General features: G+C 48.3%; 1 protein-coding gene across 5 annotated transcripts in view; it reads left to right on the top strand.

Annotated features, from left to right (window-relative positions):
* kif26aa (kinesin family member 26Aa) overlaps nt 1-24,321 on the top strand; it is a 183,739-nt gene that overhangs the window by 145,346 nt on the left and 14,072 nt on the right. For all 5 annotated transcript variants that reach the window (XM_046291099.1, XM_046291098.1, XM_046291097.1 and 2 more), the window contains 8 exons: nt 1,675-1,884; nt 6,565-6,658; nt 8,927-9,189; nt 12,551-12,734; nt 17,404-17,563; nt 18,369-18,531; nt 19,541-22,688; nt 23,489-23,685. In XM_046291099.1, coding sequence (XP_046147055.1) covers nt 1,675-1,884; nt 6,565-6,658; nt 8,927-9,189; nt 12,551-12,734; nt 17,404-17,563; nt 18,369-18,531; nt 19,541-22,688; nt 23,489-23,685 — 4,419 coding nt within the window. The remainder of the gene's footprint in view (nt 1-1,674; nt 1,885-6,564; nt 6,659-8,926; nt 9,190-12,550; nt 12,735-17,403; nt 17,564-18,368; nt 18,532-19,540; nt 22,689-23,488; nt 23,686-24,321) is intronic.

Genomic DNA, 24,321 nt, shown 5'->3' with positions numbered 1-24,321 from the left:
GCCAAAATCAGCAACAGCTTAAATGCAGCCGACGGCTTATATCATTTTTTTTATCACTTCATTTACTTAGATTTGTTGCCACAGGTTCTGCTGGGTATTGAACATCACCAGACATTATAGCAAATTAAATGATAGTGTATTCTCATTTGTTTTCATTTTGTTATCCTTCGAACTGTTAGTTCTACTGTGATTTGGTACTGCAGGTATATTATAGCCAACAGATCAGGACTAAACTGTTCTGTCAAGAACTACACGTCATGAACTGTAAAAGAAAACAATAAAAAATCCTCCGGTTTAATTTTTCTTTTGAATTGACCAGATTGATAAAAGGCTTCTGGTCTTCTTTGGTCCATCCATTCCTAGTGGTGGAGTGAGTTAGAGGTTAAGATTCGCTTGACTTGGTCAGGGTCACATCGTTTTCAAAACTGCTGCCGCTCCAAGATTGTTATTGGTTTTGAACTTAACCTCCCCTTCAGAATAAACTGCAGATTCAGCTGCTATTTGATGGGCACAATAAAAACCCTTTGGAGAATGGGAGCTGTCAGAGCCGACACTACACTACGCTACACTAGCCTGGTCAGTGTTTAGCCAGCTGCTGTGGGCTTTGACACCGTAGATGGAAGACTGAGCCATGTACTTGCTGGACTCATAGAAAACAAACCATCTTCATTCCTCACAAAGTGTTGTTGTTTTGGTTTGATACTACAGTACCCAAGTCAATGACATGCTAAGGTCAGGGACAGCCTCTTCAGTTTGGAGAATCCCCACATGTCACTGGTGGGATATTCCTGAGCCGGAGGATGAGGCAGGAGGGAGAAGGAGTGGGGAGTACGGGAATCGGAATATCCCCATGCTGCCAAGTCGCACATCCATGTCTCAGCAAATGGGGCGGCAGGGTAGCTTAGTGGTTAGAGCGTTGGACTAGTAACCGGAAGGCTACTAGTTAGGTTACTAGTTAGGTTACTAGTTAGGTTACTAGTTAGGTTACTAGTTAGGTTACTTGTAAGTTCAAATCCCCGAGCGACAAGGTACAAATCTGTCGTTCTGCCCCTGAACAGGCAGTTAAACCCACTGTTCCTAGGCCGTCATTGAAAATAAGAATTTGTTCTTAACTGACTTGCCTAGTTAAATAAAGGTAACATAAAAAAAATAAAAAATAAATGTGAAGGGTAATCCTTGTCAAGGTAACTGAAGAGGGTTAGCGTAGCATGCATGCTTGGTGATGTTGATACTCAGTGATGTTGTCTCTATTCATGCTACACCATGACAGGTTAAGTTATCTAAGTACACAAGGTAGTGTCACAAAGCTATTGGTAATTGAGGTATGCCAATTAGCATTAGCAGTTAGCTTTAGTCCCTCAGTTTAGTGTTAGCAGGACCAGGTGAATTATCATTAGCATAAAGCAGTAAGCAGGTGTGTTGTGTATATAGTTTTACACTTAACCTAGTAATTTCTCTTGAGATAGAAACACCTGTATTGGCAAGGCTGACTTGACCTTTCTGCAATGTGAGCTTTTGATTTGAAAAAGTCACTAGGAAAGGATGAACTTTAATGTCCCTGAGTGGAACATTGTCTTAGACATGCTACTGTATACCAATATAAACACTGTTCATTACAAACTCAACATTGACATTTTATTTGGGGGGGGTTTGGACGTTGTTTTCTCTCTGCAGGTCAAAGTGATGGTACGCATCTGCTCTGCCCAGGGCTCCAGCAACACCTCGGAGTCCAGGTCATTTCTAAAGGTGGACGCCCGCAAGAAGCAGCTCACCCTCTGCGAAACGTCCGCTAACTGCCACTCCAGTGCTGCCCAGAGGCGCGCCGCCGCAGCCGCCCCCAAAATGTTTGCTTTCGATGCTGTTTTCTCCCAGGATGCATCACAAGTAAGCCACAGACACTCTCTCCAACCCCGCGTCCCCTGTTCTTTATACCTCATCCTGGAGACCTACAGGTTGTGCAGGCTTTTGTACTTGCCCAGCATTGACACAATTTCAACTAATTCAACTAACTGATTAAACTAATGAGGAGCCTGATGATTAGTTGATTAGCTGAAACAGGTGTGTTAGTGCTGGGCTGGGGAAAAAAAGCCTTCCCACTCTGTGGATCTCCAGAACCTACGTTGACGAACCGTGGCGTTGTATGATGTTCTTGATATGATGAGATGACCAAGGGGGAGGAGGGTGGGAAAGTGACCACAGCTCCTATTTTTGGACATGGGGGTTGGGAACAGGCTAAGCAGTTGGTCCCTTTAAAGTCAAAGTGCTTTGAATTCCAGTCAGGGCTTAGCCAAGCTTTCCAAAAATACATATCAAATTGCACAGTGCATGGTGGTGGGTGGGTGGTGGTGGTGGTGATGGTGGTAGTGGTGGTGGTGGTGATGGTGGTGACGATGGTGGTGGTGGTGGTGGTGGTGATGGTGGTAGTGGTGGTGGTGGTGGTGGTGATGATGGTGGTGGTGGTGATGGTGGTGGTGGTGATGGTGGTGGGTGGGTGGGTGGTGGTGGGTAGGTGGGTGGGTAGGGGTGGTGGTGGTGGTGGATGGGTTGGGGTGGTGGTTGGTGGTGATGGTGGTGGGTGGGTGGGTAGGGGAGGTGGTGGTGGTGGATGGGTGGGGGTGGTGGTTGGTGGTGATGGTGGTGGGTGGATGGGTGGGTAGGGGAGGTGGTGGTGGTGGATGGGTGGGGGTGGTGGTGGCGGGTGGGTGGGTGGTTGTGGTGATGGTTGTGTGAGGATATAGCCCTGCACCAGAAACCAGCCCCAGAGTGCAGGGGAGATAGAAGCAACAAACTTTCTGCCTGCACCAGTTTTAGCTGAAACACGCGCTGTGCTACAGGTTAGAGGGTATCCTGTCAGACAACATCAGTCTGATGATTGGTGACCCTACTGCTCAAAGGAGAGGCGGCTTTGAAGAAGAAGAATTCATAGCTACTGTCGAGCTCCTATTAGAACACTGCCAGTCAACCTGCACACACACACACACACACACACGCACGCACGCACGCACGCACGCACGCACGCACTCGCACGCACGCACGCACGCACGCACGCACGCACGCACGCACGCACGCACACACACACACACACACACACACACACACACACACACACACACACACACACACACACACACACACACACACACACACACACACACACACAGCAACACACACACTACTGTATCTCCTTCTCTCTCTCTCACACATACACACACACACACACACACACGAGGTGTAGTGCCAGAGTTTGAACACTTCATCATGGAGGCTTTGTGGCTCTGCCTGTCTGCCATGGGATTGATCAGAGAGAAAACTGAGGCTGCTATGGGACTGATCAGAGAGAGAACTGAGGCTGCTATGGGACTGATCAGAGAGAGAACTGAGCCTGCAATCGGACTGATCAGAGAGAGAGAGCTGAGAACGTTAAACGTTATATGTCCATATTATGCAATGCAGGTCTACTCTGCATCCTGGAAACAGGCAGAGTCATGAGATTGCCAAGCGAGGCAGCATTACCTAGGCCAGCAGATCCCAATCCAATAAAATATCTTGGTGGTCAAATTTGGTCAATTGTAGTAAGCGAATGTAACAAAATAAATGTATCTGTATTATTATTAACAATTGCATTGTGGAAATGAATTAGAAAATCTTTGTAATACCAGAAATACTCTGACCGTTAAAGGAATGAATTCATAAAAGTCAGCGGACCACGGGTTGAAAACCACTGACCTAGGCCTTATAGCTGCAATGTGCTGCCCTATATGCAAGATCTGCTACTGTGAATAAAGTGGACGGGTCACAATTGTTCCTGTTCCCAAGAAAGCTAAGGTAACTGAGCTAAACGACTACCGCCCCGTGGCACTCACTTCCGTCATCATGAAGTGCTTTGAGAGACTAGTCAAGGACCATATCACCTCCACCCTACCTGACACCCTAGACCCACTCCAATTTGCTTACCGCCCAAATAGGTCCACAGACGATGCAATCTCAACCACACTGCACACTGCCCTAACCCACCTGGACAAGAGGAATACCTATGTGAGAATGCTGTTCATCGACTACAGCTCGGCATTCAACACCATAGTACCCTCCAAGCTCGTCATCAAGCTCGAGACCCTGGGTCTCGACCCCGCCCTGTGCAACTGGGTACTGGACTTCCTGACGGGCCGCCCCCAGGTGGTGAGGGTAGGCAACAACATCTCCTCCCCGCTGATCCTCAACACGGGGGCCCCACAAGGGTGCGTTCTGAGCCCTCTCCTGTACTCCCTGTTCACCCGACTGACTGCAACGCCTCCAACTCAATCATCAAGTTTGCGGACGACACAACAGTGGTAGGCTTGATTACCAACAATGACGAGACGGCCTACAGGGAGGAGGTGAGGGCCCTCAGAGTGTGGTGTCAGGAAAATAACCTCACACTCAACGTCAACAAAACTAAGGAGATGATTGTGGACTTCAGGAAACAGCAGAGGGAACACCCCCCTATCCACATCGATGGAACAGTAGTGGAGAGGGTAGCAAGTTTTAAGTTCCTCGGCATACACATCACAGACAAACTGAATTGGTCCACTCACACTGACAGCGTCGTGAAGAAGGCGCAGCAGCGCCTCTTCAACCTCAGGAGGCTGAAGAAATTCAGCTTGTCACCAAAAGCACTCACAAACTTCTACAGATGCACAATCGAGAGCATCCTGGCGGGGTGTATCACCGCCTGGTACGGCAACTGCTCCGCCCTCAACCGTAAGGCTCTCCAGAGGGTAGTGAGGTCTGCACAACGCATCACAGGGGGCAAACTACCGGCCCTCCAGGGCACCTACACCACCCGATGTTACAGGAAGGCCATAAAGATCATCAAGGACATCAACCACCCGAGCCACTGCCTGTTCACCCCGCTATCATCCAAAAGGCGAGGTCAGTACAGGTGCATCAAAGCTGGGACCGAGAGACTGAAAAACAGCTTCTATCTCAAGGCCATCAGACTGTTAAACAGCCACCACTAACATTGAGTGGCTGCTGCCAACACACTGTCATTAACACTGACCCAACTCCAGCCACTTTAATAATGGGAATTGATGGGAAATGATGTAAATATATCACTAGCCACTTTAAACAATGCTACCTTATATAATGTTACTTACCCTACATTATTCATCTCATATGCATACGTATATACTGTACTCTATATCATCGACTGCATCCTTATGTAACACATGTATCACTAGCCACTTTAACTATGCCACTTTGTTTACTTTGTCTACATGCTCATCTCATATGTATATACTGTACTCGATACCATCTACTGTATGCTGCCCTGTACCATCACTCATTCATATATCCTTATGTACATATTCTTTATCCCCTTACACTGTGTATAAGACAGTAGTTTTGGAATTGTTAGTTAGATTACTTGTTGGTTATCACTGCATTGTCGGAACTAGAAGCACAAGCATTTCGCTACACTCGCATTAACATCTGCTAACCATGTGTATGTGACAAATAAAAATATTGATTTGATTTGATTTGAAAACAACCAAGAGAGATTTGTAGCGTGATGCAACGTGTAGAAATACACTGCAACCTACGAACTCTCGCCCCTAGTGCTTTTAGGTCTTAGAAGTGTTTGCGTTTGATATGCATCCAAAGGGTTGTAGATGGCCCCTCCTTGTATGTTTGACATGGTGCTGTGCTTTTTTTCCTGCTTGGTTGTGTTTGCCTCTTTGCTATTGGGATGTCCTGTGATGTCAAATGATCTGAACTCACAAACAATGTTCTGCACGCAGAGACTCAGTCACACTGAGGTGTGATATGCTGTGTTGTCATTGGCTGAAATGATCTGAACTCACAAACAATGTTCTGCACGCAGAGACTCAGTCACACTGAGGTGTGATATGCTGTGTTGTCATTGGCTGAAATGATCTGAACTCACAAACAATGTTCTGCACGCAGAGACTCAGTCACACTGAGGTGTGATATGCTGTGTTGTCATTGGCTGAAATGATCTGAACTCACAAACAATGTTCTGCACGCAGAGACTCAGTCACACTGAGGTGTGATATGCTGTGTTGTCATTGGCTGAAATGATCTGAACTCACAAACAATGTTCTGCACGCAGAGACTCAGTCACACTGAGGTGTGATATGCTGTGTTGTCATTGGCTGAAATGATCTGAACTCACAAACAATGTTCTGCACGCAGAGACTCAGTCACACTGAGGTGTGATATGCTGTGTTGTCATTGGCTGAAATGATCTGTGCTTTCTACTGATAGACTGAGGTGTGATATGCTGTGTTGTCGTTGGCTGAAATGATCTGTGCTTTCTACTGATAGGCTGAGGTGTGATATGCTGTGTTGTCGTTGGCTGAAATGATCTGTGATTTCTACTGATAGGCTGAGGTGTGATATGCTGTGTTGTCATTGGCTGAAATAATCTGTGCTTTCTACTGATAGGCTGAGGTGTGATATGCTGTGTTGTCGTTGGCTGAAATGATCTGTGATTTCTACTGATAGGCTGAGGTGTGATATGCTGTGTTGTCATTGGCTGAAATAATCTGTGCTTTCTACTGATAGGCTGAGGTGTGCTCGGGGACGGTGGCGGAGGTCATCCAATCAGTGGTGAACGGTGCAGACGGGTGCATCTTCTGCTTAGGCCATGCCAACCTCGGTATGACCACACACACACACACACACACACACACACACACACACACACACACACACACACACACACACACACACACACACACACACACACACACACACACACACACACACACACACACACACACACACACACACACACACACAAATCTATGCCCTTGAAATAATGAATGACGGCCCATTAATGTGTCAAACATTTTAATTTCCTGTTTTCACACCTCAAGAAACAAACTAGATGACTGACTGAACAGAGGTCCCTGTTTTAATTGACTCAACCATTGTGTGTCCCTACCCCCCTTTCCCATTAGGAAACCACTTCACAGATTTCATTTCCTGGTGGGAGTCCCAATGATTGTTTACAATAGAGCAGAGAGATGGAGAATCCCCTTTTGTTTTGTCTACCTTATTTTAAAGCCCTCTTTGAGTTTGTGTGGAGAGCTTTGAAGGACAGGCAGAGAGAAGGAAGGCAGCGGCCACTTCAGTATAATGTTGTAGGGTGTGTGTGTGTGTGTGTGTGTGTGTGTGTGTGTGTGTGTGTGTGTGTGTGTGTGTGTGTGTGTGTGTGTGTGTGTGTGTGTGTGTGTGTGTGTGTGTGTGTGTGTGTGTGTGTGTGTGTGTGTGTGTGTGTGTGCGCGTGCGTGCGTGCGTGCGTGCGTGCGTGCGTGCGTGTGTGTGTGTGTGTGTGTGTGTGTGTGTGTGTGTGTGTGTGTGTGTGTGTGTGTGCTCGCACGCATGTTTTTTTGAGAGTGGGAAAAAGAGAGAGAGAGAGAGAGAAAGAGCTTTATGCAGAATGTAAAGTGCCCTTGTTTTCCATCTGGTTGTTAGACCAGTCTGTCCTTTTATCTAGTCCTTTGTTTCTCCTCCGGCTGTGTCGGTCTCTGCCAAACCCACTGATGAGGACTTCACATCTTCCGTGTTGTTTGCTAACTTCTACTTCTGCTGTTACTTCTTTTACTGCTATAGATATTTATATTTGATCCACATCCATAGACTTCACTTAACCCTATTAGTCACGAGATTCCACTATTTCATTTATCTGACGTTGGTTTTTCTCCAGCCTCTATATTTAGCCTCACGATGAAGTGTTTTACCATTTCCTTTTCAGGACAACCAGGTCTGTAAGTAGAACACAAAATAATTTGACATAAATAGTTGCATTCATGACTTTTATGGATCTGAATAGAAAAATAAGGTCCACCAAACCAAAAAACAGATAGGAATGTATTTATATGAATGTTGTAGTTACAGAAATTGTTTGCTCCCTGGGAAATTTCTATCCAACTAGTCAATGACAACTGTGTGGAATTTGTGACAGCAACTATGTGAGCGTGTTACAGTATTATAGACACTATGTCCTGGGAACCCCTTACCTCTAACGAGTCTTGTGTAGCTGGTGACATCATAGAGCAAAACATGTGTGTGTTCGTGATAGTCTCAGCTTTTCATAGATTAGTTTAGATAGCTTTAATAGTTTGTAGCTCAAACCATTTAGACTCTATAGACGTTTTAGTATGAAAGACCCGGCCCCGGTCCCCTTCGGGATCCGCTCTTGTCTCACAAACACAGCTCTAGCTCATCTCCCGTTAATCACACAGACTACACATGGTCGCTATCTACGGATGCACGAGAAATAGACTCATGAAATGGTTGAACCCAGTAGTCTGTGGCTCAAACACACACTGTTTAAAATGGGTTCGAAGCCTAAAGATGCCCCGGCGATACGGTGGGACTCATTGGGTTAAAACATTTTGTCAACCCTGTCTTTTATCTACTTCAACAGCAGACTGCACTCATAAACCTGTTTTTGATGTGTCTATTCCTATTTGAACTAGCTATTTCCTTTCTGAACAAATATATAACTATAAGCAACCTTTGACAGTTTTTTAAAGCTTTATTTAACCAGGCAAGTCAGTTAAGAACAAATTCTTATTTTCAATGATGTCCTAGAAACAGTTGGTTAACTGCCTTATTCAGGGGCAGAACAACAAATGTTTACCTTGTCAGCATGGGGATTTGATCTTCCAACCTTTTGGTTATTAGTCCAATGCTTTAACCACTAGGCTACCTGCCCACTTAAAATCTGACAGGCCGGTTTACAGGACACAGATTTAGTCTAGCCAAGGACAAAGATGCACTTTCAATGGAGAATCTCAGTTGAACATGCCTTTTAGACCAAAACTATAGGCTTAGTCCATGTCTGAGAAAACAACCCAACAAGTATAACAAGCGCACCACTCACCACCTCAAATAACCTCTGAACGCTCCTCCACAGGTAAAACGTACACCATGATTGGTCGGGACTGCTCCACACAGAGCCTGGGTGTGGCTCCCTGCGCCATCTCTTGGCTCTTCAAGCTCATCGAGGAACGCAAGGAGAAGGCCGGGGCACGCTTCTCGGTCCGCGTGTCCGCCGTGGAGATCTCCGGCCGGGACGAGGCGCTGACCGACCTGCTGTCCAATGTGTCCACAGGCAGCCTGCAGGATGGCCAGTCTCCGGGGGTGTACCTGCGCGAGGACCCCATCTGCGGGTCACAGGTAAGGAGCTGGTTGGCTAGTGGGAGTGTGTGTGTGTGTTGGCTTTGGGTGGGGAGCTCTAGAGAAAGCATTTTAATAGTTTGTGACAAACCGAGCATAGGCTATGTTCAGCTATATTCTGACTTAATATCTAGAATTTGTGCTCCTTTCTCAACATAAATAAATCACCCGTCATTGAATGCTTCAATTCTTTAGCTACCTGGGCTCTTGTGATGCCGCTTCCACCTGACTTCCTCAGACAACCTCTCTCCCTCCCTGGACCCTCTCTCTCTCACCTCTCCCTCCCTGGACCCTCTCTCACCTCTCCCTCCCTGGACCCTCTCTCTCTCTCTCTACCTCTCTCCCCTCTCCCTCCCTGGACCCTCTCTCTCTCTCTCTTACCTCTCCCTCCCTGGACCCTCTCACCTCTCCCTCCCTGGACCCTCTCTCTCTCTCTCTCACCACTCCCTCCCTGGACCCTCTCTCTCTCTCTCTCTCTCTCTCTCTCTCTCTCTCTCTCTCTCTCTCCTCTCTCTCTCACCTCTCCCTCCCTGGACCCTCCCTCCCTGGACCTCTCTCTCTCTCTCTCTCACCTCTCCCTCCCTGGACCCTCTCTCACCTCTCCCTCCCTGGACCCTCTCTCACCTCTCCCTCCCTGGACCCTCTCTCTCTCTCACCTCTCCCTCCCTGGACCCTCTCTCTCTCTCTCTCACCTCTCCCTCCCTGGACCCCTCTCTCTCTCTCTCACCTCTCCCTCCCTGGACCCTCTCTCACCTCTCCCTCCCTGGACCCTCTCCCTCTCTCTCTCTCACCTCTCCCTCCCTGGACCCTCTCTCTCTCTCTCTCTCTCTACCTCTCCCTCCCTGGACCCTCTCTCACCTCTCCCTCCCTGGACCCTCTCTCCTCTCACCTCTCCCTCCCTGGACCCTCTCTCTCTCCTCTCCCTCCCTGGACCCTCACTCACCTCTCCCTCCCTGGACCCCTCTCCTCTCACCTCTCCCTCCCTGGACCCTCTCTCTCTCTCTCTCTCTCTCCTCTCCCTCCCTGGACCCTCTCTCTCTCTCTCTCTCTCTCTCTCTCTCTCTCTCTCTCTCTCTCTCCTCTCCCTCCCTGGACCTCTCTCTCTCTCTCTCTCTCTCTCTCTCTCTCTCTCTCTCTCTCTCTCTCTCCCTCCCTGGACCCTCTCTCTCTCTCTCTCACCTCTCCCTCCCTCTCTCTCTCTCTCTCTCTCTCTCTCTCTCTCTCTCTCTCTCTCTCTCTCTCTCTCTCCCTCTCTCTCTCTCTCTCTCTCTCTCTCTCCCTCCCCCTGGACCCTCTCTCTCTCTCACCTCTCCCTCCCTGGACCCTCTCTCTCTCTCACCTCCCTCCCTGGACCCTCTCTCTCTCTCACCTCTCCCTCCCTGGACCCTCTCTCACCTCTCCCTCCCTGGACCCTCCTCTCTCTCTCTCACCTCTCCCTCCCTGGACCCTCTCTCTCTCTCACCTCTCCCTCCCTGGACCCTCTCTCTCTCACCTCTCCCTCCCTGGACCCTCTCTCTCTCTCACCTCTCCCTCCCTGGACCCTCTCTCACCTCTCCCTCCCTGGACCCTCTCTCACCTCTCCCTCCCTGGACCCTCTCTCACCTCTCCCTCCCTGGACCCTCTCTCTCACCTCTCCCTCCCTGGACCCTCTCTCTCTCCTCTCCCTCCCTGGACCCTCTCTCTCTCTCTCCTCTCCCTCCCTGGACCCTCTCTCTCTCCTCTCCCTCCCTGGACCCTCTCTCTCTCATCTCCCTCACTGGACCCTCTCTCTCTCTCCTCTCCCTCCCTGGACCCTCTCTCCCTCTCTCCTCTCCCTCCCTGGACCCTCTCTCTCTCACCTCTCCCTCCCTGGACCCTCTCTCTCTCTCACCTCTCCCTCCTTGGACCCTCTCTCTCTCCTCTCCCTCCCTGGACCCTCTCTCTCTCTCCTCTCCCTCCCTGGACCCTCTCTCTCTCTCCTCTCCCTCCCTGGACCCTCTCTCTCTCTCACCTCTCCCTCCCTGGACCCTCTCTCTCTCTCTCCTCTCCCTCCCTGGACCCTCTCTCTCACCTCTCCCTCCCTGGACCCTCTCTCTCACCTCTCCCTCCCTGGACCCTCTCTCTCTCTCTTCTCCCTCCCTGGACCCTCTCTCTCTCACCTCTCCCTCCCTGGACCCTCTCTCTCTCTCACCTCTCCCTCCCTGGACCCTCTCTCTCTCTCACCTCCCTCCCTGGACCCTCTCTCTCTCTCACCTCTCCCTCCCTGGACCCTCTCTCACCTCTCCCTCCCTGGACCTTCTCTCTCTCTCACCACTCCCTCCCTGGACCCTCTCTCTCTCTCACCTCTCCCTCCCTGGACCCTCTCTCTCTCCTCTCCCTCCCTGGACCCTCTCTCTCACCTCTCCCTCCCTGGACCCTCTCTCTCACCTCTCCCTCCCTGGACCCTCTCTCTCTCACCTCTCCCTCCCTGGACCCTCTCTCTCTCTCTCCCTCCCTGGACCCTCTCTCTCACCTCTCCCTCCCTGGACCCCCTCTCTCTCTCTCTCCCTCCCTGGACCCTCTCTCTCTCACCTCTCCCTCCCTGGACCTCTCTCTCTCTCTCCTCTCCCTCCCTGGACCCTCTCTCCCTCCCTGGACCTCTCCCTCCCTGGACCCTCTCTCTCTCTCCCTCCCCCTCCCTGGACCCTCTCTCTCCCTCCCTGGACCCTCTCTCTCTCCTCTCCCTCCCTCCCTGGACCCTCTCTCTCTCTCACCTCTCCCTCCCTGGACCCCCTCTCTCTCTCTCTCTCTCTCAGCTCTCCCTCCCTTTGTGCGCATATCTGACCTCCTGATCACCCAGGAGACTCCCTCCGCCGGGCCAGAAATGTGTGCTGTTCGCCCAATTAGCTAGACCCTTCTAATGCAGTCTCTTTTCATCTCTCTCATTTCACTCGCCCCCCCACCCCCCACCCCTCTCTTCTTTTCTTTCTTTATGTCTATGGCTGTCTGTATTTATTTGCCTGTCCGTCTCTCCCATGTTCTTTTCTCACCTATTTGTGTCTCCCTCTCTCTTTCATCTCGTTCATTATGTGTCTTTGTGGGAGTCTCTCTTACTCTCTTAATTCATCTCCCATTTTCTCTCCCTCTCTGTCTTTACCTTTCTTGCAACTCTCTCTGTACCTCCCCCTTTCTCTCTCGTGCACTCTCTCTTTATTTCTTTCTCTCTCTCTCTCTCTCTCGCTCTCTCAATTCAATTCAAAGGGTTTTATTGGCATGAAAAGTTTTTACAACAGCAGGAACCGTAGGAGGTACAGTACTAGTCTCAGTAGTATTAGTATGAGTTGTCTCCTTTCCTCTCTTCCGTTCAGTCTCCCTCATTTTTCATCTCTCTTCCCCCCCTCAGCTACAGAACCAGAGTGAGTTGCGTGCGGCCACTGCAGAGCGGGCAGCCTACTTTCTGGACACAGCCCTGGAGGCACGAAGCACCAGCCGCCCTCACTGCGATGAGGAGGAGAGGAGAAACTCCCACATGCTCTTCACCCTCCACATCTACCAGTACCGCATGGAGAAGAGTGTCAAAGGAGGAAGTGAGTAGGGTGCCCGTGGCTGTGTGTCGGGGGAGAAGTTGGGGATGGTTGGTCTGGTGTGTGCACTTAGTACACCTGGGTCAAATAGGTATTTGTTTTCTTTCAAATACTTGGTTTATATATATATATATATACTGCTTGGTTTGACTTGCCTGGCACTATTCAACCAATGGAATTGCCCAGATAGTGTAAACCCACCAGAGCACACTGGGCAAGCGAAACTTTTTCTAGCGAGTTAATTTGACATTCAATGCGCAGTCTACCCATGTATGAATTTCATCAGTCATCAGAGGTTACATAATGAAGGAGGATGACCGTTAAATATGGTGTCTTATTCATGTGATGACAGTTAAATATGGTGTCAAAATTCATGTGATGACAGTTAAATATGGTGTCTTATTCATGTGATGACAGTTAAATATGGTGTCTTGTTCAAGTGATGAAAGTTAAATATGGTGTCTTATTCATGTGATGACAGTTAAATATGGTGTCTTATTCATGTGATGACAGCTAAATATGGTGTCTTATTCATGTGATGACAGCTAAATATGGTGTCTTTTTCATGTGATGTTAAATATTGATCTGGAGCTCCACATTGACCACCATATTGATGCAGATAAACCTTTGAAAGATAATGACGTCTTTAATTTGCTCGACGCTCAAAGGAGCCACTCTGATCAGCACAATGAAAAACCCTTGCCCTTTTATCTGGAGAACATATTTCACATGCATCATTAGTATATTAAGGCCTGCTGGAAAGGCTAGGCCATCCAGCAAGTCTATTATCTCTCTCTCTCTAGCTCTTCCTCTCTCTCTAGCTCTTCCTCTCTCTCTTGCTCTTTTTTTCCAATCCAACTTGTATTAATTATCTTCATTTGGAGTTGCTGATAAGGCCTCAACAGGAATACTAACAAGGAAGGCTAGCTCATTTTCATTATACGCTGCCCTAGCCTACCTGTCATCGCCACATCCTCTACATTAGCTGCTGTCATTAGTATTTCACACTCCCTTCGCTGCAATGCGGGGGTAGACACGGCACACGCTGTCCGGAGCCAGAATACATTTCAATAGGTAATGAGGCTTGAGTCCTCTTTCTGGGAATGTTTATAGAGCGGCACATAAAAGAGGAGGCTAGTTTGCATTTCCCGGGTTCCGGGGAGGGTTGTCACTCTGGAGCGCAGGGGAATGTAAATCTTGCTGACGCTATAGGTTCATCTTCAGGCCCGCCACTGTATTAAATCAGGACACCGTTCGAATTACTCTTAATGATATGAGTCAAAAGTTTTCATACCACTGACCTAGATGAGCTCAAATGGGAAGGAATCTGTCCTCTCAACCGTAACTATGTCTTTTATGTGTGAGCAGTTAGCCCCCCCGAAAGTGCGAGCCTTTTTGATTGTCACTTCTGAGCCGACTGTCCATAACTCTTGATTCATAGATACACACAGCGAGGCAAGGCATAACGTGACCACGCCCAAAGTAGGATACAGCCGTAGGGTACTCCCTTCACTCCTTTGTTAAATTGCCTACTTTAATCATAACCCGACAACGGCTGTTTTTTTTAACATTCTATAATCATTTTGTATATGCTTGATTGGTCATTTTAATATAATTCCATGTCGTCTTTTAATCAACAAATGACATCATACCAAAAAAACACTTGAATTCTAAACATAAAAATGTTAACATGAACAGCTAGACTGTCGCATGGAATGTATGTCACCATAATCAGTCAAAGAGCCTATCCCAACAGATCTAACTAACCCTGCTTTTAGGATGCCGGAAAGCTGTTCCATATTGTTTTTGTTTGAACAATAGTAGGAGAAAACACCACCATATGGAGTTTCATCAACTCCCCAAGGACCAGGTTAGACAAACCTCATGGTGTGTTCGAAGCACTTCATCACTGGTAAATTCGTAACACTTGTTCGCATCTAACTAGCTTTGTGTATTGCATAAAGATTGCATGTAGTAAGGACTAGTGAGCTGTATCCATAAAAAAAACAGCTATAATATTCTTCTGCATTTGGCTATTTATGCAAACCTGGATATTCCTCTGGTTTCGGTCATTTGGTAGGTTTGTCTCCCCAGCTGGTCTGGGGCAAGATGAGAGGACATATAGGCAAGCCAACAAGAATCATCTTTTCTAAATACTTAGACCGTCCAAGGGCAGGAAAACACTGGAAGTAGTTACTTGACATATCTGAGACTAGCGAATTAGATCGAGATGAAGTTAAACGTTAGACAGCTAACGTCAGCTAATCGTAAGCTAAAGAAACAGCGATGTAACTATAATGCAACAGCTTTCCTAGCTTTACTGTCAGTGTTAGCAGGTCGGGTAACAAAGTAGTGGCAGAATGAGTATGATGCAACAGCTTTCCTAGCTTTACTGTCAGTGTTAGCAGGTCGGGTAACAAAGTAGTGGCAGAATGAGTATGATGCAACAGCTTTCCTAGCTTTACTGTCAGTGTTAGCAGGTCGGGTAACAAAGTAGTGGCAGAATGAGTATGATGCAACAGCTTTCCTAGCTTTACTGTCAGTGTTAGCAGGTCGGGTAACAAATTAGTGGCGGAGTAAGTATCATGAAAATAATTTGTTGTTGTGACAGCCAAGTACAGTGCCTTCAGAAAGTATTCAGAGACTTTTCCCACATTTTGTTACGTTAGCCTTATTCTAAAATGTATTAAATTAAAAATGTTAAAATCCTCAGCAATCTACACACAATACCCTATAAGCCAGGAGGTCGAAGGAATTGTCCGTAGAGCTCAAAGAAAGGATTATGTCAAAGCACAGATCTGGGGATGGATACCAAAAATGTCTGCAGCATTAAAGGTCCCCGAGAACACAGTGGCCTCCATCATCCTTAAATGGAAGAAGTTTGGAACCACCAAGACTTTTACTAGAACTGGCACCCCGGCCAAACTGAGCAATCGGTGGAGAAGGGCTTTGGTCAGGGAGGTGACCAAGAACCCAATGGTCACTCCGACAGAGCTCTAGAGTTCCTTACAGAAGGACAACCATCTCTGCAGCACTTCAGCAATCAGGCCTGTATAATAAAGCGGCCAGACGGAAACCACTCCTCAGTGAAAGGACAGCCCGCTTGGAGTTTGCCAAAAGGCACCTAAAGACTCTCAGACCATGAGAAACAAAATTATCTGGTCTGATGAAACCAAGATTGAACTCTTTGGCCTGAATGCCAAATGTCATGTCTGGAAGAAACCTGGCACCATCCCTACAGGGAAGCATGGTGGTGGCAGCATCATGCTGTGGTGATGTTTTTCAGCGGCAGGAACTGGGAGACTGGTCAGGATCGAGGGAAAGATGAACAGAGCAAAGTACAGAGAGATCCTTGATGAAAACCTGTTCAGGACCTCAGACTGGTCGAAGGTTCACCTTCCAACAGGACAACGACCCTAAGCACACAGACAAGACAAAACAGGAGTGGCTTCGGCACAAGTCTATGAATGTCCTTGAAAGTTAGGCTAATTACATGGGAGTAAGGGGAAAACCCTCCTCGGGTGCGTGGTCACGTTAAGCCACACCTCGACGTGTGTATCTATCGGGCCACCTCTGTCAGGCCCCTATGTCTTTTTCATTGTGTTCCACTTAAAATCCCTGCTGTGCTCAGTGGGCTCAGTGCCCCCTGAAAGTGTCATTCAGTGTATCGGTCATTTAGCACAAAGCTAAATGTGAAGTTTGAAGTGGTCCATTCAATGTGAACTCCTGAGCTTGTTTTTATTTTGGGGCTCTAGCTAAAGTTCAGGTTTTATAATTGACCATCTCTCCTTTATTTCTCTTTTTTTTAAACCCCCTTTTTCTCCCCAATTTCGTGGTATCCAATTGTTAGTTGTTACTGTCTTGTCTCATCGCTACAATTCCCAAACGGGGTCTGGAGAGACGAAGGTCGAGAGCCATGCGTCCTCCGAAACACAACCCAACCAAGCCACACCGCTTCTTAACACAGCGCGCATCCAACCCGGAAGCCAGCCGCACCAATGTGTCGGAGGAAACACTGTATCCTTGTCTCATCGCGCACTAGCGACTCCTGTGGCGGGCCGGATGCAGTGCACGCTGACCAGGTCGCTAGTGCGCGATGAGACAAGGATATCCCTGCCGGCCAAACCCTCCCTAACCCGGACGACGCTAGGCAATTGTGCGCCGCCCCATGGGCCTCCCGGTCACGGCCGGCTGCGAACCCAGGCACAGAGACCTTAAACCACTGCCACACCCGGGAGGCCCCTATCGCTCCTCTTTTTCTCTCAATTCACCTCTCTCACACTCTCTCTCTCTCTCTCCCCCACTCTCTCTCTCCCCCTCTCTCTCTCTCTCTCTCTCTCTCTCTCTCTCTCTCTCTCTCTCTCTCTCTCTCTCTCTCTCTCTCTCTCTCTCTCTCACACTCTCTCTCTCTCTCCCCCTCTCTCTCTCTCCCCCCTCTCTCTCTCTCTCTCTCTCACTCTCTCTCTCTCTCTCTCTCTCTTTCCCCCTCCTCTCTCTCTCCCCTCTCTCCCCCTCTCTCACACTCTCTCTCTCTCTCTCTCTCTCTCTCTCTCTCTCTCTCTCTCTCTCTCTCTCTCTCTCTCTCTCTCTCTCTCTCTCTCTCACCCCCCCCTCTCTCTCTCTCTCTCTGTCTTTCTGTCTGTCTCTGCTGTGTTCTCCCTCTCTCATAAAGTGTCTGGCGGCCGCAGTCGTCTGCACCTGCTGGATCTGGGCAGCTGTGAGACAGACATACGTCGGACTCGGGAAGGAGGTGGAGGCCAGTGTCTGTCGCTCTCTGCTCTGGGAAACGTCATCCTCGCCCTGGCCAATGGGGCCAAGCACGTACCCTACAGGTATGTCTGAACATGAGGGACAAACGCTAGTGAATAAAGATTTTTCACGTACCCTACAGGTATGTCTGAAAACGAGGGACAAACGCTCTTGAATATGATATTAGTTTTACGTACCCTACAGGTATGTCTGAGACGAGGGACAAACACATTCAGATGCTCGTGAATAATAGTTTTTTTTCCAATGCCAATCTGAATGTGTCTGCATTGTGTCTGTGTGTCTGGCTTTGTGTCATGGCCTTTTTATCTCTCTCCATTGTTCTTCCCACTGACAGGAATAATCTATGAAGCCCTATTAGCCTGTTTGGATGAGAGAGAAGTTGAGGGAATTAGCGAAGCACCAACGTGGGAAATTATTGACAGTGTTATGGTTCAGGGAAAGGGTGTATTCTGGCTTCAATGAGATGAGGGGGTTTGGATTGTAATATAGAAGATTGAGTCTGTGAAAAGGAATATGTGGAATGAGATGTTTTTAGATCAGCTTTATTTATACACGGTATAGAGTAGGGTGGGCTTAATGAAAATGTTTCTTGTCTATTTAAAACTAGTTTTCATGGAACCTTTCACAAATTGCCCTACTTACAGACAGAACATGAGAAGGTAGTTGAAACGGAAAGTGGTAGTTGAAAATGGTAAATGAGATCTCGTTTCTGCCGCCTTTTGCCTGTCTATGCTTAATCCTTTGGTACAATTAGGAATGGTTGCTGTGATCCTGGGAGGTTTAGAGGGGAGTGAGTTATGGCTACAAGGATCTGGTGCTGGTCCTTTTTTGGGGGACTAACGAGGGGATTTCTGATGTATTATTCAGGGATAGCAAGCTCACCATGTTGCTGAGGGAGTCTCTGGGCAACATCAACTGCCGAACCACCATGATAGCACACATCTCTGACTCACCAACCAATTACATGGAGACGCTCACCACTGTGCAGCTGGCCTCGCGTATCCACCGCATGAGGAAGAAGAAATCCAAGGTAGTAACATATAAACAAGCTATTTCAAGGCTTCTTACTGGGGGAAAAACTGGTTGAATCAATGCTGTTTCCAAATCATTTCAACCAAAAAAGTCAGTGTGACGACGTTGAATCAATGCTGTTTCCAAATCATTTCAACCAAAACAGTCAATGTGTGATGACGTTGAATCAATATGGAAAACTGGTTCGATTTGCAAAAAGTCATCAAGTCATCATGGTAAGGGAATTTTGTATTTAAAAAAAAACCTAAACCTAATTAAAACCTACATTTGAACCTAAATCCAATGACAGGTTGACATTTTTGGTTGATTTCACATTGAATTCACATTAGTTGACAACTCAATCAAAATGTAAATCAAAACTAGATGTTGAATTGACGTCTGTGCCCAGTGGGTTATGTTTTGAATTAAAGTGTGTGTGAGAGTGCGGTCATCTGTATCCAGAATGTGTACGTGAGTATTGGCTCTTGCATCCATTAAGATTTGGATCAATACATTCATATTACATTCTTTGCATGGTCTTCATAGATACAGACTTTATTCCTCAAGCATCCTTTGGTATCACTCAATTAGAGAATGTCTGAATTGTTTGAATGATTTCCCAGGGTAATAATGACTCTGCTATAGAAATAATTAAATCTATTAAGCTCATCTGTATTTCCTCCAAAGGAAGGGGTGTTACAGCAATAATTTTCTCAGTGTCTTATGCCATGTAATCAATACTAAAGAGAATCCAATGTATGCCCTGAGATTTGTAAAGCATACCTTCAACATAATTAGGCAGATTGACAGCATCTACTTATATTTTATAGATCAGGACACCATAGGATACATCAAATTATTTTTTTTTACATACATTTTCATGTAGCCTTTGATTTGCACTTTTAACCTTGAATGGTAATGGGTTCCAATAAATTGAAAAGTCTAGGAATTGAACACAGTTTATAATTCAGCTATTGAATCCCTACCGCAGACAAGATTTGAATGTGTGTTCTCTCTCCTGCTTACAGTATGCATCCAGCTCCTCTGGTGGTGAGAGTTCCTGCGAAGAGGGAAGAATCCGCAAGCCACACTTGAGACCCTTCCACCCACGAACCGTGGCTCTTGACCCCGATATGCCCACATTGCTGTCCAGTGACCCGGACTACTCATCCAGCAGTGAGCACTCCTGCGACACGGTCATCTACATCGGGCCTGGTGGGGCCACCATTTCAGACAGAGAGCTCAGCGACAATGAGGGCCCACCTTCCTTTGTTCCGATCATTCCCTCGCTGAACAGGAAGCGCGGGAAAGACACCCAACGCCCGGAGGTGGAATACTTCAAGTGTGACACGTTTGCTGAGCTCCAAGAGCGACTGGAGTGCATTGATGGCAGCGAGGGCCCAGCTGCCTTCACTGGGGAGGGCAAAGGGGCACAAATAGCCCAAAGGACCAATAGCCCAGAGGAGACTGTGTCCCCCAAGACTGTTAAATCCCCCTCCCAAAAGCCTCTCGTTAGCACAACAACCACCAACACAGCTCCCGCTAAGTCTGAGCAGGAACATTCCAAATTGTCCTTAGATGGAGGGGACCCAGAGAGTCACAAACGGACAAGTGCAGATGGGGAGAAGATTCTGGCCTGCGTGGTTAAGCCCAGTGTTTTGTTGCAAGACTCAGAGCCTGTGGTGCGAGAGAAGGTCTACCTCAACAAAGGGCCTACTGTACCTAAGCCTTCTGCCTCTCCTTCTTTGCCAAGATCCTCCAGAACACCCTCTCAGGGCCTGGATGCTATCTGCCGTGCACCCCCTGTGGGCATGAGTCAGCAGGCCCTAAGGCAAGGACAACATGGGGGGTCCCCTGTCCTGGAGAGGGCCCATCATGGCAGGAGTCCCATGGAGATGAGCCACCTTCGGGCAGCATTGAGGGGCAGATGCCTGGAGAGAGATGTCCTGAGGACCACGATCACCCTGCAGCAACCAGTGGAGCTGAATGGGGAAGACGAGCTGGTGTTCACAGTTGTGGAGGACCTACCCATAGGACTGGTCCCAGACAATGGGCGGCCCTCCAGCATCATCAGCTTTAATAGTGACTGCTCCCTTCAGGCCCTGGCCTCAGGCTCCCGTCCTGTCAGCATCATTAGCAGCATCAACGATGAATTTGATGCTTACACGGCTCAAGAGTGTGCATCTGGGGTGAGCTCAGCCTCACAGGAGGAGATGTTTGCCCATCATGGTACCAGACAGTCTTCCATTGGCTCCTGGCCGAGTGAAGTGAGCGTGTGCTCCCTGGAGAGCGACGGCACCCTCTCGACAAGTAGATTCTTACAGAGGGCTAAGTGCATGGTACCGGAGAACACCTCCATATTGTCCTCCCCTGGTATATTCCGTAGGGAGCCGTTCTTGCAGCATGGTACCAAGAGCTCCCTAAATGACAGTGGTGTCTGCTTCTCTGAGTTGGACAGTGACCCCGCAACCCCAAGCAAGCTCTCCCTAACTAAGTGCCCACCTTCTCCTGACTCTACCAAAGCATCTCTCAGAGCAAACACTCTGAACACCTCAGCCTCTTCTCAGATCCCACACCATGCTGTTCACTCCAGTCTTCCCAGGAAAACCAAACCTACCTCATCAGTTGCCCCAAGCTGCAGCAGGCAGGAAGGCAAGCAAGATGATCTCTGGTTGCGAGGGGGCGGCCATTCGGATCCTAGAGCGACTGAATCCACTGTGGCGAGTAAGCCACCCAGAAATGGCGTGAGTGGCCTCCCTTCCAGGAAGCCGGGAGGAAACAGCAACAGTGTACCTCGACCGCCGAAAGCACAGGTATCCTCCTCGACTCAGAGGGTGGTAGACGGTTGTGAGAAGTCCAGCAGCAAGAAAGCAGAGACCATGAGCAGGATGCCACAGCTCAGGCGAGGCGCCACCACTCTTGGCACAGTGTCAGTCCCCCACAGTTCCCCTGAATCAAAATGGGGCCGCGATGGTAGTGGTAGTCTGAGATTCTCCTCTTTGGGAAAGAAGGCAAATGGACAGAAAAGCAGCATGCTTCCAAAGTCCGGCTCTATCTCTCCTCCTGCTCCACCTGTTCGCAAATCAAGCCTTGATCAAAAGACAAGGATAGTCTTATCTCCTAGTGCCTTAAGGGCAGCCAGCGACGCTGCAAGGTCCTCATTGCCTAAAACATCAGTATCCGAGGAAGAATTTGATGTTCGATTCAGAGGGGATTTGTTTAGCTACAAAACATCCAGCTTGAAGGCTGACCATGGCTCAGCTAAGACAGCGTCAAGCCTGAAGACACGAGGAGCCAAAGGCGATTCTGGAAGGTACTATGGTAGCCTAATGTCCTTGGAGAGAAGTGACAGTCTAACCTCAGTGAGGTCCAGACCTGGCCTGTCGAGAGAGAATAGTGGCATTAGTTTAGGAGACAATGGAAAATCCAATAGATCAGTGCCAAAACTTGGGGTTCCCACCTCCACTACTTCCACATCCACTGCTACCTCTCCACCTTCCTCTACCACGTTTGCGACGTCAAGCAAGTTGGGACAGCTCAAAGCTAATGTCAACCCCAGGGCCATAGTTGCCAGTGGATCAAAGGCTAGAACCTTGTCTGCCAGCAGTTCCAAGACCCTTAACTTCTCCACCAAATCTGATGATGCGCCAACGGCACGCAATGCCAGCCTACCTCCAACGGGGAAACCTCCAGCTCGTTCCTTGGCAGGGACCAATGGTAATGGCAAGCCTGGCAGGGGCACTATCATGGGCACCAAGCAGGCCATCCGGGCTGCCAATAGCCGAGTTAGTGAGCTTGTGGCGGGAAGCCCAAGGAAACATCTAAGCAGGGGTTCAGGGGACAATGCCAATGATAGCAGGGCAAGCGTCAGCGGATCCCCTGTCAGCACGCCGCTGCCCTCGCCCTATAGCAAGATCACAGCCCCGCGGAGGCCCCAGCGTTACAGCAGTGGGCACGGTAGTGACAATAGCAGTGTCCTCAGTGGGGAGCTTCCACCGGCCATGGGGCGTACTGCGCTCTTCTACCACAGCGGGGGCAGCAGCGGGTACGAGAGCATGATCCGGGACAGCGAGACCACAGGCAGTGCCTCGTCAGCCCACGACTCCATGAGCGAGAGCGGGGTGTCCACCTCTAATAGGAGTAGAGTGTCTAAATCACCCAAGAAGAGAGGCAATGGTGAGTATTAGTTACACTGAGAGAGTTCTGTAACAATATCAGACAGCTGTACCACATCAATCACCACTCATGATCTCATAAAGTTGTACTTGTGAAATAAGTGTGATGTTATTTCATTTAGCGCCCCACAATATTCCAATTTAACAATATACATATTAAAATAGTGATATAACTTTTCTTTGAAATCTGTAAAATAAAATATACATACAATATTTTCTCTAGTTTTCTCACTAGTAGATTATTTATATTCTGTTGAAAAGCGTTGCTAGGTGACAACCCTGGTGCTATATACAACATTGAATGCATGCTGAAGTGAGTAAGAATGTATTCATACACTCTAATATCATGTATGAATTTGCCTTGCACATGGATATCTCACATTTATATATCTATTTTTCCTAAACCTATGAATATATATTTCGATGTACAGTATGTACTCCACCTAGCATTGTTATGAATCTCCATTCATGTGTAGTATCTGAAGTGACAACGTATCCGGCTGCAGTGTACACTCATAACAAGAATTCGGTCTATTCAGATTCATGTGCCCATCCTCCTTAATTCATAACAGCAACAGATAGGGTCTAGTGCCCAATGCATATGTAATCAGTGCTAGCCCAAGGTTATGTGATCCCAGCTGGCTCTATGGAAGTCTGCTATCAGTCTGTGTCTTGGCATGTTTTTGCTTCATGCATATTTCAAGGCAGTGCCACACGTGCTAGGATATTGCTGGTGTGCATATCCAACTCCAATGAACAGCGGTACCCCCACTGATCACTCCCTTCACCCACTTGCTCCAGGCCTCCAGCGGCGCCGTCTCATCCCTGCTCCCCTGCCGGACACCTCCTCCCTGGGCAGAAAGGCTGGCGTACCAGGCCAGTGGGTGGACTTGCCCCCCTTGGGAGGGACCCTGAAAGAGCCCTTCGAGATCAAGGTGTACGAGATCGACGACGTGGAACGGCTGCAGAGGAGGCGAGAGGGTGCCACGGGGACAGAGGTTAGAGATTCTCCATCTGCTTGCTTCTTGGCATTCTAAAGTGGTGTGTGTGTGTGTGTGCGTGCGTGCGCAGGCGTGCATGCGTATGTACACAAATTAGCCAGACCGTAGACTCCAGAATATTTTGACTTATTTCTCTGGGAATGTTATTTTATTAGCTTTTTTCCCTCTCCTTACTTGCATAAATGTTGTGCATGTCACACCTGTTCACCTTTTGACCTCACCAAAGGACAAAAGGAATTCCCTCCAGTAATTGTCTACTTTATAAATAACATTTGAAGATTATCATGGTTGCGTAACAGGCATGGCTCCCCTTCGCAGTGGGCTAAAATGAAGGAGGACAGTCCAGTTCATATAGCCTCAACTGAACATGCCCCAGATTAAAAAGCAAGGCTACCTAAACTGTCTCAAACCCTAAATCCATCCACTACTAAACGTGACACTAGGGGTGGAGGAAGCCCAATGAGGAAGAGGGGAAACTAGTGGTGGAGGAAGCCCAACGAGGAAGAGAGGAAACTAGGGGTAGAGGAAGCCTGATGATGTAAAGGGGAAACTATGGGTGGAGGAAGCCTGATGAGGAAGAGGGGAAACTAGTGGTGGAGGAAGCCCAATGAGGAAAAGGGGAAACTAGGGATG

The sequence above is a fragment of the Oncorhynchus gorbuscha genome, linkage group LG12, assembly GCF_021184085.1.
Source record: "Oncorhynchus gorbuscha isolate QuinsamMale2020 ecotype Even-year linkage group LG12, OgorEven_v1.0, whole genome shotgun sequence".
Classification (NCBI taxonomy): Eukaryota; Metazoa; Chordata; class Actinopteri; order Salmoniformes; family Salmonidae; genus Oncorhynchus; species Oncorhynchus gorbuscha.
Note: the sequence above shows the minus strand (reverse complement) of the source record. Positions and strands in the feature narration are given on the sequence as shown.